At 31.4% G+C, this 13727-nt stretch overlaps 1 protein-coding gene across 1 annotated transcript; it reads right to left on the bottom strand.

Annotated features, from left to right (window-relative positions):
* Positions 1-5106: 5106 nt before the first annotated feature.
* On the bottom strand, positions 5107-13150 carry LOC132749002 (ras-related protein Rap-2c-like). Its single transcript, XM_060738665.1, has 2 exons — positions 12177-13150; positions 5107-9288 (listed from the first exon to the last, which is right to left on the bottom strand). Exon 1 carries the CDS (start codon positions 12759-12761, stop codon positions 12222-12224), a length of 540 nt encoding a protein of 179 aa, XP_060594648.1. The 5' UTR covers positions 12762-13150; the 3' UTR covers positions 5107-9288; positions 12177-12221.
* Between the last annotated feature and the right edge of the window lie 577 nt (positions 13151-13727).

The raw sequence follows: 13727 nt of genomic DNA, 5'->3' as shown, positions 1-13727 counted from the left end.
ATCTACAGGGAAGGGGAATGAATCATTAAATCCTTTGTTTTATAGGAGTTACCTCTCTTTAATTTCATATAAACAACCTCATGCAGTCCAAATATATAATTTATACTATTTTAATATCAATACTAATTCATATGTGTTCAACAAAGTGAAATAATTTTTTAAAAGCAAATATAATAAGACTGCTGAGTCCTTTTACTATTAACAGGAAGTGATTCAAATTTGATTTAATTTTCCATGACTAGACAAGAGGACTATGATAGCCATTCATCACTCACCAGAGACACGGTCATATTTTCTATAATGCAGAACTGTTCAATGGCTCATATTCAAGGTTTTCAAACTCAAAACATGTACACCATTTTCAAAACTGCAGTATTCTAGTGAAACTGTGTAGAAATTCACAAATAGATCAGAAGTATGCATAGTAATAAACCTTATTTAATATAAGAAATAGCAGAAATAGGCAATGACAGAAAGAGCCAGAACTTTTTGTCTAAATGGGCCTTAACTTTTGGCCCTATCATAATGTCAGAAAGAGCCAGAATTTTTTGTCTAAATGGGCCTTAACTTTTGGCCCTATCATAATAATGACAGAAAGGGGCCTTAACCATAATCAAGACAAAAAGTCTTAACTTTTGGCCCGGCCATTATAATGACATAAAATTGTTGGCCAACTTGCTGGTTTAGGTTAACCTCGCACAACAGACAGTTCAATTACTATATGCCCATGTGCATGAACAAGAGCTGTCGGTAGGACAGCAACGCTCGACTATTCTTAGTGCTTGATAGTAAAAAAAAATGCTTGATACAGTTACCTCCTCCTGTTTACAGGTTGGGGTCATGATGGTGAACAAGTGTGCAAAGTTTCAAAGCCATATGTCAATGGACTTTGAAAATATTTGAACTATTACAAAAACTTTAACATAAATTCTAAGTCGAAAAAGGGGCATAATTCTGTCAAAATGCTTGATACAGCTACCTCCTCCTGTCTACAGGTTGGGGTCATGATGGTGGACAAGTGTGCAAAGTTTCAAAGCCATATGTCAATGGACTTTGAAAATATTTGAACTATTACAAAAACTTTAACGTAAATTCTAAGTCGAAAAAGGGGCATAATTCTGTCAAAATGCTTGATAGAGTTACCTCCTCCTGTCTACAGGTTGGGGTCATGATGGTGAACAAGTGTGCAAAGTTTCAAAGCCATATGTCAATGGACTTTGAAAATATTTGAACTATTACAAAAACTTTAACATAAGTGGTTACGCCGACGCCGACGCTCGGGTGACTGCAATAGCTCTACTTATTCTTATCGAATAGTCGAGCTAAAAAGGGATATTATTTTGCAAAAATGCCCCCTTCAGTGTTATATGTCCTAAAGAAATTCATTCCAATTTTTATAATGAACAAGTATTCCAAATTTAAAATATATGTTAAGGATTATTTGCCCTTTTGATATTGCATCACATGATGATAATGAACAAGAAAACCAAGATTAAAGTGAATAGCTGTGGTAGTTTCCGAGAAAATTGACCTTAACCTATTAAAGGTCACAGTGACCTTGACCTGTGCTCTTTTGACCTCAAAATCAATGTGAATGCATCAAGGAGTATCCACATAAGAAAGTTTCAATGTTATAGCTTTATTAGTATTGATTTGACCGTGAACGAAAACTTCACTGAAAAAGGTTAACTTGAACGTAGACGAGTGGGTGATGACAACACCACTTTTTTTTTCTGCAAAATGTGGAGAAAGAGGGATAGTTCTAACTTAACTCATGATTTGGCCATAATTATAAATACAATAATAAATGTAATGACAGAAAGAGGGATTTTTATAATGGTTTTATAATGCATGTAGCAGAGAGGGATTGAGATGGCTTTTCTTGCATCATAACCATAACAATCTTCTGCAGAAAGAGCATCATGTTACATCCACCTTTACTTTTGTATCTTAGCAATGCAGAAAGATGTACTACTCTTACCTATAATTTAGCTAAAATAATGGCAGCTTCAGAGATTGTGTTAACTTACTTATGACATTGGGAAAAACAGAGATTGAGTTATCTCTTTACCTTAGCCATGATAATGGCTTAGCCATGATAGTGGCAAAAACAGGGACTGTGCTATATTTAAACCTTAGCCATGATAGTGGCAAAAACAGGGACTGTGCTCTATTTAAACCTTAGCCATGATAGTGGCAAAAACAGGGACTGTGCTCTATTTAAACCTTAGCCATGAAAGTGGCAAAAACAGGGACTGTGCTATATTTAAACCTTAGTCATGATAGTGGCCAAGACATTATGCTACCTTTACTTGCAACTTTGTGCTACCTTAATTTAAGTTGCAACCATTATGGTAATGATTGAGCTACCTTTACATGACCATTAGAACCTTCTGTAAACTGTTATCTTATACCTTCCCCATAATAATGGCAGCAAGGGACATTGTGCTACCTTGAAACCTTTCTTTATAATTCATAATTCAGAAGTGAAGACATAATATTTTGATATTTAGTTTATTTTACAAAAGTATTACAATGTTATCTTAAACAATAGACCAATGATAATACATATCATACATGTAAGCAATCATTTAAACAGTCTTTTACTAATCCATTTTCATGCAGCACATAAAGCAAACGAAAATTGACCAGGAAATTCAAGTTGCCCTTCTATCACTCATTTAAAACAGCTATAAATATGAAACAGATCTTGTGGGGGTGGGTGGAGGATGTGAGATGAGCAAGTAGGAAGATATTCTTTAAAGAAACTGTGGACATTAGTTATAATGACAGCCAGCTATCCTGAAAGCACACCATTAAACAATTATCTAACAGTCATTTACTCATATAAATTATTTTAGCAAGAAAAAAATACAGATCAGGTTCGAAACATTTCTACAAAATATTGCAGTAATTTGCTCATTCTCACAACAATTGCTGAAACATGATCTCTTTTTTAACAGGTGACGTTTTGATTTCTCTTTATTTCTAGTGCTGATAATTAAAGTGAAAATTTGTACAATGGTTTACAACAAGATGGTTTTAAGGTTTTATAAATTTTCCCTTAAAAAAGGACCACTCACATATACTAAAAGTAACAATTAAACAGGTAAACAAATATCCCAATCTTTATAAAGCACCAGTGAATTGTAACCACTTCTCTCAACACAAGGGACAGCCGAGGACATAAACCATGTCTATACCATCTGTCCCCTATAATGCTGCCTCAATATGATGATTTAGTTCTGGTACAGAAATAGCCAAGGATATATTCAACTGACAGCATGGTGGCATTAAGAAGAGGTTTTACTAGTTTTATTAACTAGTTTCACTAGTGTCCCAGTAGAGAAGGGAAAACTAAAATAGAGTTTTGTAAATACAAAAATCAAAGACTGTGCTATACCTGGGGGTAGAGGCGAGGTTAGAATTGACTGATGCCTTAGAAGTGAAAACAGATCACGTAGTCATCAAAGGTGACACACAATCATTGTATAGCCTAAAATAACAAGTTTCATTATCTTCATACCATAGTTTTAATGACAAATGTCGTATAAAAACATGGCCATGTGTTTCATTTTTACCCTGAATATATGGTTTCAATGAGCTCACAGATACAATAAAATATGCTTCAGAAATAAAATCACATGTACATTCTTTATGATCTATTAAATTTATTACACAATGTATAAAATATGATAATGTATGTGTACATATAATCACATAATTCAACATTTAATTTATAATAACATTATAATATACAAGTCTATTGTTTGGGTACATAAGGTAAAGTATTTAAAATAAGAATATAGGTGGCATTAATAGATGCTCCCTTATGTAACTTTGACACATATAAAACAAGAATGTTAGCAAACTATGAAGGACAGTTATAAAATCATTGTCTCAATGAGCTTCACCCAACCAATATTTCTTAGATTATTCCAAAATAATTTCAGATTGTTGCCCATGCAAGGTGATTTCATATTATAAACATTAAGAAAAGCTCTATGAGGGAAAAAAGAAATACTTATTTTGAGTCTTAGAGGATTTATTTAAAATCCAAACAAAATGTAGAGGTCAATGCAAAGTACCTACGTTACAAAAATCTAGTGTTGATAAATGAAGGCACTATGACTAGTCGTGAATAGATGTGACTGATGGATGTAACAAACAAAAAATTAAGTTACTAACTAGAAATAGACAAAAATGTAATGTTATTCAGATCTCTAAAACCAACACGGCTTTTTCTTAAATTTTAATCCCTGAAGACACATATTCATTTTTCACACAGAAATTTCATTAAGACAAACATTCCTAACATAATAAAACAAGTCTCTGACATGCAGCCATTTTAATGTACCCCAAAGTTATGCCTGGTTATTATAAAATCCATCCATAAATGACAGAATTAATAACTGTATTCCATCTTCTATGCACTATCATATCAATACTCTTCACAAACAAGCAAGATCTTGAACCTTTGGGCTGCTAAACTGACTCTTGTTTACGTGTCTAAATAAGCCCCATATTTTTGGATAATTATTTCACATCTATTAATGTATACCAAAGTTATGCTTTGACTTACAACTATGACCTTGACCTTTGAGGTGTAGACCTATTTCTTGTGTGTGACAAGTTGGCTAAATGGCAACAACTGGCTACAAGCCTTGGTTTTGTGCAAGATATATCAGCATGTATTGATCATTTCTGAATGATTATTTCAAAATCCATTCATGAATAATAAAATCATGTGCCAGACATGACCATCTATTAAACATTATAGTAAGATTTTGGATGTGTGACCTTGATTTTTGAGTCTTACAGTCAACATGTTGTTATCATTACCAACACTAATTCAAAGTTATTTTGAAATCCATCCTAACTAACAAAGTAATGGATCAGACAAAAAGCAAACACAGACAGACCATTAAAATACATTGTATGCCATTTTTTTTTTATTTTTATTTATTTTTTTTTGGGGGGGGGGGGGGGGGGGGGGAGAGCATGAAAAATGAAAAAATAAATTCTAGACAAAATAACAAAATTGATTTTCCTGATGTTCTGTGCAAACTATATTCAAAATTCCTATAGTTTTTAAGTGCTGGATAGTTGTTTTTTTTTCAAAATAACTGTATTTTCAAAAATAACTTCTATGACCAGCAGACTAAAGTACATGTATATAGAATTGTAATCATGAAAACAAGGCCTGTTTATAAACCCAAATATTTCTATGATAGCCTGTCACAGCAATTTAAATACTACAAATAATTGTAAATAAAATACTCGACCAGTACAAGGTTTGAATCTGGAGAGAAGTACTGTAGCCTCATTAAAAGCGTGCCTTTGTTATAACAGTATACTTTTCTCAGTCAACAACAATATTGTTGATTTCTGAGAAGAGTTCTAAGGAATATTCTAACACGACCCGCATTTTTCCCTATTGAACATAGAAGAACCGAAAGTGTGTGTTATTATGCTATAAAATCACTGTTTGACGTTCTATATTTAGACATGTGACGTAATCATTATACACGTGACGTAACCACTAAAATTGTGACGCGCTGACAATAAGTACTGACACAAATCAGGCACAATTTAACTAATTATCATGTTCGGGCAGCATTTATTTGTTGATGTCGTGTTAGAATCGAAATAATATATCCAAATCGGTGATTTTATTGCTTGATAACATCACTGTTTGTCGTTCGGACGCGCATCATTATATCACTCGGGCTACGCCCTCGTGATATAATTCCCCGCATCCGAACTCCAAACAGTGATGTAATTGCGCAATAAAATCACAGTTTGGGATATATTATTTCTTAATTTCTGACAGTTTCCACTATTTAACTTGACCAAAACGTTTATGCATTTGTTAATTAAAACTGACTGAAACTTTGAATGTTTATTGTAACTAAAACCCTAAAACAAAATTTATATAAAGGTTGTCTTTTTGACTACAAAACAATCATCTTACAGAAGTAGAAACGATTAAGTTTTCTCTAAGTGATGAGAATTTACACTTTGAATGTCACATAACATGTTGAAAATTTAAACACAACAGTTAAAGTAGTACAGAGAAATAAGGAAAATATATAACTTCCTTGATTTTAACATTTGTCAGTGACAAAGTGATCTCTTCAAAAATTACCCATGCATTCCTCAATCTTATCCTGCTGATTTTTACAATGGTTTGTTCATCCCTCCATATCTAGCCTTCTAGGGTAAATCAAGATGAAAAGTTTAGGTCTGCCAATCAACAGCACAAGAACGTGCATAAACTGTCTATCCTAGAGACAAATGCTCATTATCTTTTAGTTCAAATCATCTCCAGAAAAATAGTTATGATCAAGAAAAGATCTAATATTGTGAAACAAAATTATAACATTTTAATTGGTTTAACTTTATATTGGTTAGATATTGGGTCAAAAAGAGTGACCTTATATGACTGTAAGATATGACTGTCTAGCTGAATAAGAATGCCAATATATTACACGGGGGAGGAAGTGTTACACGAAGGATGGAGTTCTTATGATAACTTGTTGATAAATTATCATAAGAACTCCATCCCTCGTGTAACACTTCCTCTCCCGTGTATTACAACAGTACTCATACATTTTTCATGTTGATATCAGACATAATAAATTAACCAATTGTTGATATAAGACATAATAAATTAACCAATTGTTGATATAAGACATAATAAATTAACCAATTGTTGATATAAGACATAATAAATTAACCAATTGTTGATATAAGACATAATAAATTAACCAGTTATTAACCATGTTAACAGTATCATTATACAGCTAAACAAAACATATTCATGAAAAATTTTATGATTAACAATTTGACATTTTGAAGAATTATGATAATATAATTTTATGTATCAAAATCAGAATTTAAAAAGAAAATCTTAAAAAGTTAAATAATCTAAAAATAGAACATAATGTATTAAAATGTTCAAAATGGTTTTCAATATTGACCTGTTTCTCTTACACAGGGCCTGACAATCAATTATCTCATTGACACTATGTTCATGATGTTAAAATATAAACTTCACATATTACAGACACGGCAGAAAAGCTATACAATGCAATATTTTATTAATTGATAAATTTCCTTATTGAAAGTCGTAACTCAAAGATTAGCTAACTGAACAAATAAAATATAATAAACAAACCATTTAACACTGCGGTTTTTAGATAATGCATGCTTGTTCAATTTAGATAACAATAAGGCTAGAAAAATAGACTGTACATATAAATATACATATTATATGCTGTTTTCTAATAAAATAAATACTACTTTAAGCCTTAAAGTTTATTGACAACATATTAAGTTTTCAATTTTTTCTAATGATACTAAGCTATAAGTTACTAAGCTATTCTGGGCCCTACAAAGGATCAAATAAGTTTATATGAACTTAAATATGTAATAAACTTAGCCCTATACATACATTTAGTCATTTATAGTATTTTCTATCTTTGTTTCAAGCTGTATATATAGATTAGACATTTGAGGCTTTACCATCTACAGCTATTTTAATAATGATTTATTATTCAGTGTCACACAAGCATTATTTAAGTAAAATAAAATTGAAATATGATTGACAATTTTTGAGTACATATATTAGACTACAGTTTCTGAATATAAAATACAGCTGTCAGCTATAGGAACATGTAACACATCCTCATAGCAGCCAATTGTCTTTAATATTTCTAATTTATTGACAAGTCAAATATAATTATATGTAAATTATGTTAATAAAACAATGCACTTTCATATGCACAAGTAGACAAAATATATCTATCAACCTAATTAACATAAGTACTGAATCAAAAATAAATATATCATAGATCAACTGTCCAGCATTTTTATAGGAAAATTTTCAAATAATGTATTTGCTGAAAAGCAAACAGTGCAGACCATTTCAAGTGATTTATCTGTACCTAATAATATCATTATCTAAAGATTTTAAAGGATGGGTGCAATTTTTGCAAGAATTTTTCACAATGAGTATTTATACTATGGGCAAACCTGATTTAAGCAATCTTTTCAGCTTATCAAGCACTGTAAACATAGAATATGACAGAGTTCTTGTTAAAATAAATAGTCTTTTCCTATCTTCCTAACTAAAACTATTGTAGTAACAAAATATATTGTAAACTCTTAAAACTGAGTGCTGGTATTTGACACAAGTGATTAAAGTAAAGACATATTTATCATAAACTGCACTATGCACTTATACATATGTATTTATACATAATTAAGTATCCTTTAACACTTTCACATATACATGTGACCAACTGTATAGCTGCTGAACAATAATCTTTACATAGAGCTTAAGTTTATACCTAGGTACAGCATGGTACCATCAAATTTGGTCAAATTAAAACATATATATATATCACAGTCTGGTAACTGTCTACACTGCCTAATATACAATACTGGTTTTTAAAGCCTAACAACAAATATATGTTGATTTTCATTCATCTCACTTTTTAAAGCTACAGTAACTGTTGTACTTCTGAAAGTTTTAAGCAAGTACAGTCTATATACTTATTGTAAGTTACTGACATAAATCAAAAACCTGATATAATTTAAACAAGAGCTAACAAATGAGTTGACTATTTTCAGTGCTTTATTGTAAAATAACAGTTATGTAGGAAGTATCTTAAATAGTGGAAGGGTATACCAATAATTCAGAAAATAATTTGAGCTTGAAGTACACCAACATTTAGACACTGTTGACATACTAGTAAGTTGGTGAAGCAAGACTGGGACCTGCTGAGATTACTCAGTAGTACTGTTAGTAGGGAACCATTCCTAATACTATTCTTTAGATCTAACAAATAGCTGTAAAATTACTAGATAAAAGATCAATAAGTTTCCTTAAATGTCAACTCAATTTATTTTACTTTATGTTATCAAGATGTCTTTCCAAACTTAAGTATCAATGCTCACTCTAAAAGTCTATGTATTTTTAGAACACTTCTTTAAATTGAGAAAAATTATTATCAATTGTGAAAAGTTAATATGTTGATGTTCTACATGTAATTTTTAGTTGATTAACATATATAGGTAGTATTTAAAGGTACATATAAAACCCCATGAAAAGATTCGTTTTCACATAACATTTCTTCTTTTGTAGATCATTCACTTTGAAAGGTTATGGAGACATCATCTGATTATCTGGCAGGGCAATGCAGTTCCTTTCACAATTAAAGATGATTATCAGATACATTCACAAAGTCACACAAATAAACTGTACTAATCACTGGTCCATTACTGAAAATAGAAATATTAAAGATTGATGACTGTTCTATTCTATGTGTCTCAACTCTTTCTATTTCAATCTAATTATTTACATTGCACAAGGGTTGTCCCAAAAAGTTTGCATAAAAGTTCCATTATGAAAATATATTGCACTTTTTGCATTTTTACAGAATATTTGTATTAACTACTGCACAATTGTACATTGTATCAAATGTCTAACTAGTAAATTATACAGAAAATACAGAAACAACGCACTTTCGACACCCCCCCCCCCTCTTTTAGGCCTCAAATAATGAAAAAATGTCCTATTTGGGCCCCAAACACATGTTTTCGTTTGAGAAATGTTGCTAAAAAAAGTGAGCACTTTTTCGGCGCCGCCCCTCATCCAAAAGATACATCAGGGGGTTGCCAGAAGGGGGATGTGCCCCCTTCTGTTTGGGGGGTTTGAAGGGGGTGGAGTCCCCCTCATCGCCAAGAGATCATTTTGGACTTGTAAGAGGCTAAAAATGACCCCAGGTTGATCATAAGGTAACGTGTAACCAACGCTGAAAAGCCTTTGACTCTATCTCAATCCATTTAGAAGTTGCAGCACTTTGAAATCAATTTTGGTGGAAAAAGTCAAGGCAAAATAGTGATTTTTGGCAATTTTGAGATGTCCCCTCGTTGCCATGGTAACAGGAAATTTAAGACTGAGCATGTCGTTACAAAGGCAATGGTCCAGTCAACATTTGTGCCAAGTTTGATTAGTATTGAAGAATTTTTCATAGTTTCATAGCAGTTTGAACTTGTAACAGGAGGCTTTTCAATGAAAACAGCCATTTTTCACAATATGCTCATGAAGGAAAGGGTTAAATATTTTATAAACACTGACAAGTAGGCATTTGAATTATTATTGATTCATTTTTATTCAGCTTTATACCAGCTCCATTTGAAACTAAAATATATGTTTCTACATGTTACAAACATGTATCATAATTTTGCCACTTAACACTATATTGTGTTTTGCACATTTAATCCATAATGGTTTTTTTCCATGTAAGTTTATTATAATATATTAACTTATATACTAATAAAGGCATAGATCTAGCCAAAAATGTTTGCATTTAAAATTGTCTACATGTGTGTGTTTATTCAAAAAATTAAAATGTTGCCTACCACCACACTTCAAGATTTTTGTCTACTTCATGTGTTTTTTTTCTTCATGACCGTTGACGTACATGCGTGTGTTTATTCAAAAAATTAAAATGTTGCCTACCACCACACTTCAAGATTTTTGTCTACTTCATGTGTTTTTTTTCTATGTAAAATCAATAAATTAGAAGCACAGCAAATTGTTGATTGGTACCATAATTTACCAATAAACCAGTTGCAAAGAAATGTAAACAAAATAGAAATAATTTCACGTTCACTAACAAATTAATAAACCCAATTTATAAATGCATTGTCATCGAATCAAATGAGGCAAAAATAAAAATAATTGCAACAGGAAAGGAGGATGTGAATGTTTTTGTAAGGTTTACAAATGTCACAGGTGTTTATCAAGAGTGAAAAGGAGTTTTGCAGATGATATCTGAGGGGGGACCAACACTGATATTTAGTGTCAATTGTGACCTCAGTAGAGAGACAGTAATACACACACAGTATGAAAGTATGTTATGTATCAGACATATAGTAGTGATCAGTAAAAGTTCTACACACAAACTATGAACAGACAATCTTTGAATCCTTATGGATCTAGTATGTCAGGTGCCCCAGCTTTTGATCTAGAAGTTAGAACAAGATGAATAATGTTATAACCATTAACCTGAATGGCAAGTGAGAATTTCATGGACTCAAGTTAACAACGAAATGACATAGTGAACTGCTCCACTACCACTGTACTAGCGGTCAACTGTCTACATAACATAGTTTGAAACGGGTTTTTTTCAGGATTTTGGGAACCTGACCCATACCCATGAAATTGGGAATTTCAGCTATGATTTGTTAAAAATTGGGCAAAAATGCATGACTAAATTTTGTAATGATTAAATGAATGCAAGGAATCACTGTCTAGGATGGCATCTTCAAACATTTGAGCACCATAACAGTGAAGAAGCCCTTATTTTCAAAGATTTTAGATTTTGTTATTCAATATTCTTTTTTTGTAACTTTCAATTGGGAATTTTTTCCTGTGGATTGGGAAAATAATATACTATTTTCATTTTGGAATTTGACCGAATATCGGCTATAAAATAAGCCAAAAAAAATCCCTGTCAAATGTCTATTATTTGTAAACGTAAATGCAAGAAATTTTGCATGTAAATCTATTTAATTTACATGTATACATGATATATACATGTATTATGTCAGATTTGTTTTTACTTAACATCTTTATGTATTAAATACTAGTTAGCAAACATTATAGCCAATCAGAATGAGATGATGTATGAAATCTGAGCTAAAACTTTCACTTTTGTACAATGACGTATGTAATAATAAAATTCCAAGTTAGTACTCTTACTAGTATTTAGTAGGACTGCTACTTATTGCAGTGTAGCTATATCATAACCCTATACGTTTCAGCATTCATGCAAAATAAAAGTAAATTTTGAATGTTGAGAGTGATTTACAGTATCTTATGCTTCAAATTTTTTTATAGTAATTCCAATGTCATAAATGACAAAAGTACAGAGCACCTATTGTAAGGTGCGTGCATTGGCAAAACCCCAAAAATGTGTTGCTCGATGCTCAAATCATCAGCAGATGAATGTTATACCTCTTTAGCTGCAATGTACATATTTATTTCTAAGTACCCTCCCTAATGACCAGTAACATAAAAAAAACTCTTTTATTAATATAATTAAACTTTGACAAAACATAAAGATAACTGAAAAAAACAACAAAAAAAACAATTTGCTTACCTTGACAGATGTTATATGTTGGTTGACATTAAATATCCTGAAGTGTTATAATAAGGTGCAACAACCTTTCTTTTCTTTCACTGGACTAGTGTTCATTTCACGTACAATTTCTATAAAAACTTCATTAACGTTGTTTGTACTCTTAGCAGAGGTTTCCATAAATGGACAACCCCACGTTTGTGCAAGAGTAGCACCTTCTTGAATAGGAACTTCACGTTGATGCTCTAAGTCACATTTATTTCCTACAAGAATCATTGGAATTTTATCTACTCCTTTCACTCTTATTATCTGTTCTTTCATTGTTTTTATATCTTGGAAAGTCTGTAAACTTGTTATACTATATACTATCAGGAAACCTTGTCCATTTTTTATGTACAAGTCTCGCATGGAAGCAAACTGTTCTGTTCCTGCTGTGTCTAAAATTTCAAGCACTGAGGGTGCATTGTCAACCTCTATTTCCTTACGGTAAAAATCTTCTATTGTTGGATCATACTTTTCCATGAAAGTACCGGAAACAAATTTAACAGTCAAAGCAGACTTCCCTACACCTCCACTCCCCAACACCACAACTTTATATTCTCGCATTTTTACACTTAAAATTTCAAAAATAAGCAATGCTAGTTATGAGTTACAGGTTTACATTAATTTCCATTTCATGCCTTATTGTCAACAATTTAATTAATAAGATAAGTCACAATCCCTCGTTGTAACTTGTACAGTAGTGTGGACAAAGACTGAACGAGTTATTTTTTCAATTTTATTCGATGATTTAGTCATTTCATCATGAAACAGAAAATCAAGTAATCAATATTATTTTAAACTAAAATAAAGTAAATGAATGTTTTCGATCAATCCTTTCTTTCAGCATTTATATCATTCTTTTGATGGAAAGACAAGAAAGTGTCAATACTCCGGAAGTGATTTCACTTCCATCCACCATTTTGAGGCTCGCCCTTAAACTAAATTTGTCTCCAATTAGAGAGTAACTATAGTCTGTTCTACAAATTGAAGCCGGCCTATTATTATTTACTTGCACGGAGACCTCGAACTAGTTACTTCAATTAACACGTAGACATTTTGATATAACGGATATTCTTTCCTACATTTCAGCAGATATCCTAGTATCAACTACAATTAATTTATATAGAAACATAATGCATGTAGATTTAAGATGTAATACAAAATATGAAGAACTTTTAGAAATAATGTTATGCAAGTATGGAATAATTTACATTTATATATTAAGGGGTTTTCGTCTCTATATGCTTTTAAAAGAAATATGAAAAAATATTTACTTGTCGATATACAATTTTAAATGAATCTGATGTATACTTGTGGCTGTCGATTTGCGCTCTACTTCCTGACGTTTCCAAATTCCATGGTTGATTCGCATTGATTTGACCTAAAATATGTTTGATCTTATTATTCATGTAATATGATATCAATATGTTAAAAAAAAATGAAGTTGAAACATGATTTTTGTTATGTCTATAACAATATAACAAAAATCTTCTCTTTTTTTTTCTATTTTTTTTTAATAGATTCTGTATC

This window comes from Ruditapes philippinarum, unplaced genomic scaffold, assembly GCF_026571515.1.
Source record: "Ruditapes philippinarum isolate M1 unplaced genomic scaffold, ASM2657151v2 ctg2139_1_1_1_1, whole genome shotgun sequence".
Lineage (NCBI taxonomy): Eukaryota > Metazoa > Mollusca > Bivalvia > Venerida > Veneridae > Ruditapes > Ruditapes philippinarum.
This window is presented reverse-complemented; position numbering and strand designations above follow the sequence as displayed.

Bases quoted from the DNA above. Each gene is read 5' to 3' on its own strand.
- LOC132749002 (XM_060738665.1), bottom strand. From the start codon at position 12,761: ATGCGAGAATATAAAGTTGTGGTGTTGGGGAGTGGAGGTGTAGGGAAG.